This window comes from Pseudophryne corroboree, chromosome 6, assembly GCF_028390025.1.
Source record: "Pseudophryne corroboree isolate aPseCor3 chromosome 6, aPseCor3.hap2, whole genome shotgun sequence".
NCBI classification, from domain to species: domain Eukaryota; kingdom Metazoa; phylum Chordata; class Amphibia; order Anura; family Myobatrachidae; genus Pseudophryne; species Pseudophryne corroboree.
Genome location: NC_086449.1, coordinates 813,743,212 through 813,750,229, shown reverse-complemented (window position 1 = coordinate 813,750,229; position 7,018 = coordinate 813,743,212). Strand labels below are relative to the sequence as shown.

Here is a 7,018-nt window from a genome sequence, read left to right as displayed (position 1 = left end):
CACATTGGGCCCATATAAAGCAGATGGTACCCTGTACACAGATTACTGTGACTCCTGCATTGGGAACCCATGTGTGGGTGACTGTGGGGCAGAGAGGTGAGGGTACAGGATGGTATACTATAAGTACCAGCTCTATGGTATACTGCCAATACTAACCAGCACCTTTATTGTGTGACTTAAATGTATCTGACACCCAACAGTGATACACAAACACACAACACCCAGACCGGCCTGAGAGAGTGACACAATTACAGGATAAATAATAGTGACTTCTAAATCATTTATTGTACAACGGATCCATCACTGATTTATTACTGATATCTTTATATAGGAATGAGCTTGTAAATGAAAAAAAGACAGTATTGTGTATACATATCTTCATTCTGACATGTGTACAGCTGCTCCTGGGAGTATACAATAGACATGTGTACAAGCTGTACTGCACCTGGGAGTGTACAATTGACATGTGTACACAGAGCCGGCCCTAACCAATATGATGCCCTAGGCAAGATTTTGGCTGGTGCCCCTAGCACCACCGCTAGTTCCGCTTCTCAGACCATGCACCCCTTTCTCAGCACAAGGCCAAAAAGGTATGTGTTTTTGCTGGCAAGGGGCATGGCCACACAATAGTACCCCCAATTCAACTTATGCCTCACAGTAGTGCAACTTTATTCACAATTTATCATACGATAGTGTCCCTTATTCACATTACATCACACAGTAGTACCACTTTACCTTATATACGTTACTCCTCACAGTAGTGCCCCTCATTCACATAACATTATACTGAATTGCTCCTTATTCACATTACACCACACCATATTGCTCTTTATTCTCATTATACATATTACACCACTCTATATTGCTCTTTATTCACATTAGACCACACAGTAGTGCCCTTTCTATACGTTACGCCACACAGTAGAGCACCTTATACACATAATGCCACACATTGGTAATGCATTTATACACATAATGATACACATAATATCCCTTACACATATGCCGCACATTATTAGTGCCCTTATACACATAATGACACACATAGTGCCCCTTACACATATGTTACACATTATTACTGCCCTTATACACATAATGACACATATAGTTCCTGGCGTGAATCATCTGGCAGCTTTGCTAACGTCGGGTGCCTGTTTTTTATGAAAATGCATATTTGCATTGCTATGTGGCAAGGATGCACAAGCAGCTTCCGTTGATTCAAATGATATGTGGCATGCCTATATACTGTGCGACTGTGACTGTATTTGCATACAAAATGCTACACACAGAATATAGGCATGCCGCATATCATTTTAATCAGCAGAAGCTGCTTGTGCCCCTAGGCATACCAGATGCCCTAGGCAATTGCCTAGTTTGCCTATGCCTAAGGCCGGCTCTGTGTGTACAAGCTGTACTGCACCTGGGAGTATACAATAGACATGTGTACAGCTGTACTACACCTGTGAGTGTACAATAGACATGTGTACAGCTGTACTGCACCTGGGAGTGTACAATAGACATGTGTACAAGCTGTACTGCACCTGGTAGTATACAATAGACATGTGTACAAGCTGTACTGCACCTGGGAGTATACAATAGACATGTAGCTGTACTGCACCTGGGAGTATACAATGCACGTGTGTACAAGCTGTACTGCACCTGGGAGTATACAATAGACGTGTATACAAGCTGTACTGCACTTGGGAGTGTACAATAGACATGTAGCTGTACTGCACCTGGGAGTATACAATAGACATGTGTACAAGCTGTACTGCACCTGGGAGTATACAATAGACATGTAGCTGTACTGCACCTGGGAGTATACAATAGACATGTGTACAAGCTGTACTGCACCTGGGAGTATACAATGCACGTGTGTACAAGCTGTACTGCACCTGGGAGTATACAATAGACGTGTATACAAGCTGTACTGCACTTGGGAGTGTACAATAGACATGTGAACAAGCTATACTGCACCTGGGAGTGTACAATAGACATGTAGCTGTACTGCACCTGGGAGTATACAATAGACATGTGTACAAGCTGTATTGCACCTGGGAGTATACAATAGACATGTGTACAAGCTGTATTGCACCTGGGAGTATACAATAGATGTGTGTACAAGCTGTACTGCACCTGGTAGTGTACAATAGACATGTAGCTGTACTGCACCTGGGAGTGTACAATAGACATGTAGCTGTACTGCACCTGGGAGTATACAATAGACATGTGTACAAGCTGTACTGCACCTGGGAGTATACAATAGACATGTAGCTGTACTGCACCTGGGAGTATACAATAGACATGTGTACAAGCTGTACTGCACCTGGGAGTATACAATGCACGTGTGTACAAGCTGTACTGCACCTGGGAGTATACAATAGACGTGTATACAAGCTGTACTGCACTTGGGAGTGTACAATAGACATGTGAACAAGCTATACTGCACCTGGGAGTGTACAATAGACATGTAGCTGTACTGCACCTGGGAGTATACAATAGACATGTGTACAAGCTGTATTGCACCTGGGAGTATACAATAGACATGTGTACAAGCTGTATTGCACCTGGGAGTATACAATAGATGTGTGTACAAGCTGTACTGCACCTGGTAGTGTACAAGGGCCCTCATTCCGAGTTGTTCGCTCGTTCTTTTTCATCGCATCGCAGTGAAAATCTGCTTAGTACGCATGCGCAAAGTTCGCACTGCGACTGCGCCAAGTAACTTTACTATGAAGAAAGTATTTTTACTCACGGCTTTTTCTTCGCTCCGGCGATCGTAATGTGATTGACAGGAAATGGGTGTTACTGGGCGGAAACACGGCGTTTCAGGGGCGTGTGGCTGAAAACGCTACCGTTTCCGGAAAAAACGCAGGAGTGGCCGGAGAAACGGTGGGAGTGCCTGGGCGAATGCTGGGTGTGTTTGTGACGTCAACCAGGAACGACAAGCACTGAACTGATCGCACAGGCAGAGTAAGTCTGGAGCTACTCTGAAACTGCTAAGTAGTTAGTAATCGCAATATTGCGAATACATCGGTCGCAATTTTAAGAAGCTAAGATTCACTCCCAGTAGGCGGCGGCTTAGCGTGTGTAACTCTGCTAAATTCGCCTTGCGACCGATCAACTCGGAATGAGGGCCAATAGACATGTAGCTGTACTGCACCTGGGAGTGTACAATAGACATGTAGCTGTACTGCACCTGGTAGTGTACAATAGACATGTAGCTGTACTGCACCTGGGAGTGTACAATAGACATGTAGCTGTACTGCACCTGGGAGTGTACAATAGACATGTCTACAAGTTGTACTGCACCTGGGAGTGTACAATAGACATGTCTACAAGTTGTACTGCACCTGGGAGTATACAATAGACATGTGTACAAGCTGTACTGCACCTGTTAGTGTACAATAGACATGTGTACAAGCTGTACAGCACCTGGTAGCGTACAATAGACATGTGTACAGCTGTACTGCACCTGTGAGTGTACAATAGACATGTGTACAAGCTGTACAGCACCTGGTAGTGTACAATAGACATGTGTACAGCTGTACTGCACCCGGGAGTGTACAATAGACATGTGTACAAGCTGTACAGCACCTGGTAGTGTACAATAGACATGTGTACAAGCTGTACTGCACCTGGGAGCATACAATAGACATGTGTACAAGCTGTACTGCACCTGGGAGCGTACAATAGACATGTGTACAAGCTGTACTGCACCTGGGAGCGTACAATAGACATGTGTACAAGCTGTACTGCACCCGGGAGTGTACAATAGACATGTGTACAAGCTGTACTGCACCTGGGAGCGTACAATAGACATGTGTACAAGCTGTACTGCACCTGGGAGCGTACAATAGACATGTGTATAAGCTGTACTGCACCTGGGAGCGTACAATAGACGTGTGTACAAGCTGTACTGCACCTGGGGGTGTACAATAGACATGTGTACAAGCTGTACTGCACCTTGGAGTATACAATAGACATGTGTACAAGCTGTACTGCACCTGGTAGTGTACAATAGACATGTAGCTGTACTGCACCTGGGAGCGTACAATAGGAAACCCACTGATGCCATCCCTACCAACATGGGAACACATTTCAGACACACTAGGTATGGCCATCGACCACCGATGATTCCTAATCATCGATAGTTTATGGCCGATGTCGAATGCTTTTGCCAATCGATGGGAGAGAACCAGATAGTTTCCCTCCATCAATGTCATAGCGTAAACAAATGCCAGGACTCGGAGCATAGCTCCGCCCCCAACACCCGTGAAGCCCTGCCCTAGGCTGTGATTGGCCCGTGGATCATTCACTGAAATAACATGAATGACCATCGATGAGTGAAACCATCGATGGTCTCCCATAGCATAGTTGATGGCCATCAATGGCCACTCAGAGTTTCACCATCAATGGCAACCATCGATGATGAACACACGATGGCTATCCCGAAGACACACTGGTCATCTTGTTACACAGGAGCTCAGATGTACCTGTAGCTCCACCCACTCAGAATCTTTCACCAGTCAGATTTCTCTCCCTGTGATGTCACCAGTATCTGGGTAGATTTCTTATGGTAATTTCTCCCGGCTCCTGACTCCCCCACATATAGTTATACATCCATCCCATACAAGTAATGCAGCATGGAGGGGCTCAGTGAGGGCGGCAGTGTAGGTGTGTAAGTGTCTGATGGGGTCACACAGAGAATAAAAGGACATCTGTCCTGCCTCATAATCCAGATAGACCCTCACTCTGTCACAGGGGGTATTTTTGGGTAAGGAGATCCACTTACTGTCATGTAACACTAAGTACTGATTATTACACCTTTCCAAACACCAGGACTTGTTATTATATCCAATGTATGACTGCTGTCCTCTCCTGTCTATACTGGGATAACACATCCCCACCATCCACACCTCTGACTTACTGACATCCACCTCCCAGTAATGTCGCCCTGAGGAGAATCTCCTGATGCTTATTACCTGATACCACTGAAATCTCTCTGGTGTTACTGGGTGATGCTGGTTTGCTGACCAGGATGCAGTTTTCCTGTCACCTGATATCTGTATATAATCACCAGCTGTGGTTACATCCAGTAATATGTCTGTAGCCTCCTGCACATAGATCCCTGTATTTATACCTGTTATTATACCAGATAATGTGTGTAATGTCCCTGAGATGAGACCCACATCCAGATCTCCTGCACCATGGACCTGGTTATCATGTCTCTCTGTGTCCTCAGTATCACACAAGTCACCTGTGTCTGGTTCCTGTAAGACAGTCACTGGGTCAGACATGTTACACAGCTCCTCAATGTGACGTATCTTCCTGGACAGCTCGTCCTTCTTTATTTCCAGCTGCTGGATCAGATCAGAGACTGAGAGTGAAACGCGCTGTTCCTGCCTGGAGATCTCACTCAGGACTCTCTTCTCCAGGTCTTCCAGCTGTCTCCTGATGTCTCTAAACAGGGCAGTGACTGTCTCTGTTACACCCGCTGCTTTTCCCTGATCTTCTCTCCTGCACTCCTGCAGACTCTGGACTCTTTTCTTAGTCTCCGCTCTCTTTGTGGTCAGTTTCTGCAGAACATTTCTCAGCTTTTCCTTCTTCTTCTCAGAGGCCTCATCCAACATCTCCACCAGGTGTCCCCGGTGTTCTCCATCCAGCCTGCAGGACACACAGATACAGGCAGCGTCCTCAGTGCAATAATACTCCAGGATCTTCTTATGGACGGAGCATTTCCTGTTCCCCAGGGCAGTGGTGGGATCACATAAGACGTGTTCTGCTGACTTGCTGTGTTCTCTCAGGTGTTTATCACACAGAGAAGCCTCACACAGCAGACAGGATTTAGCAGCAGGTACAGGAGAGTCCACACAGTAAGTGCAGAAGATCCCAGTCTCCTCCTGATCTGGGCGAGTAGACAGGAACCTCCCCACTATGTTACACAGCGTTATGTTCCTCTGCAGTACAGGACGCTCCTGACACTCTGCTCTGCAGTCAGGACAGATATAAACTCCAGACGCCTCCTGTGTATCCAGCACATGATCAATACAGACCCGGCAGAAGTTGTGGCCACATCTCAGGGTTACAGGATCTGTGTAAATGCTCAGGCAGATAGAACAGTGCAGCTCCTGTCTCAGATCAGCAGACGCCATCGCTGCAGCAGGAGAGGGAAATGAAAGTGAGGTCACATTCTGCACACAGGGCGAGGCTGAGCTGTTACTCAGATTATAGGTGCAGGATCAGTTATACTAAGGGACGCACCCACAATATAAAGGGACATCATGCAGAACAATCTACTTAGGGGTATATTTATTAACTTTATTTGTACAAAAATAATGTGAAAAGGAGAGTTTTCTGAATTCACACCCTTTTCACACTGTGTTAGATTGACTGAAGTATACTGAAGGGCTGTACTACTGTACTCCAAGCCCTTTCATTCACATTTTTTAGTAAGCAGATCACATTTCCCATACATGTCATAGGAAATGTGATCTGGCATCATGTACAAAAAAAATAAATTGTAAAATAATACTGGAGGAAGCCCTATTAATAATAACACTATCTTCAGATAGCGTTATCCACAGGTCCCCTCCGGTTCCCGGCTCCCATTGGCGTTTCTATAATGGGTGCAGTGTGTGTGGTGCACATGGGCCCCTGAGTCCCGGGGGGGCCCACACCGCACCCATTTCTCCTATACTTGCCTTTCCGGACTCCATCGCTGACCGTGTGTGGGCCCCTCCTCTCCCATAGCTGTTACGCCGCTGCTAGCGCACTGACCACTAGAGACTCTGGTACAGTGCCAGAGTCTACAGCGCTCAGAGCGCTAGCAGCGGCGCGACGACTGCGGGAGGGGTAGGGCCCATACACGGAGTCTGCACACGGGTCCCCTCCTCTTTAGAGATGCCCATGCCGGCTCCTGCTCTTTTTGACCTGTCATCTGATGTCTGAGCTGGTGTCTGTGATCAGCCTGTACACACACACATATATATATATATATATATATACACACATATAT

At 46.2% G+C, this 7,018-nt stretch overlaps 1 protein-coding gene across 1 annotated transcript; it reads right to left on the bottom strand.

The window, feature by feature from the left end:
* Nucleotides 1-252: 252 nt before the first annotated feature.
* LOC134933692 (E3 ubiquitin-protein ligase TRIM39-like) lies at nt 253-6,158 on the bottom strand. The gene has a single exon (XM_063929071.1). It carries the CDS (start codon nt 6,153-6,155, stop codon nt 4,575-4,577), a length of 1,581 nt encoding a protein of 526 aa, XP_063785141.1. The 5' UTR covers nt 6,156-6,158; the 3' UTR covers nt 253-4,574.
* Between the last annotated feature and the right edge of the window lie 860 nt (nt 6,159-7,018).

What these genes read in the sequence shown, in the direction of transcription:
- LOC134933692 (XM_063929071.1), bottom strand. Translation starts at nt 6,155, where the DNA reads ATGGCGTCTGCTGATCTGAGACAGGAGCTGCACTGTTCTATCTGCCTG.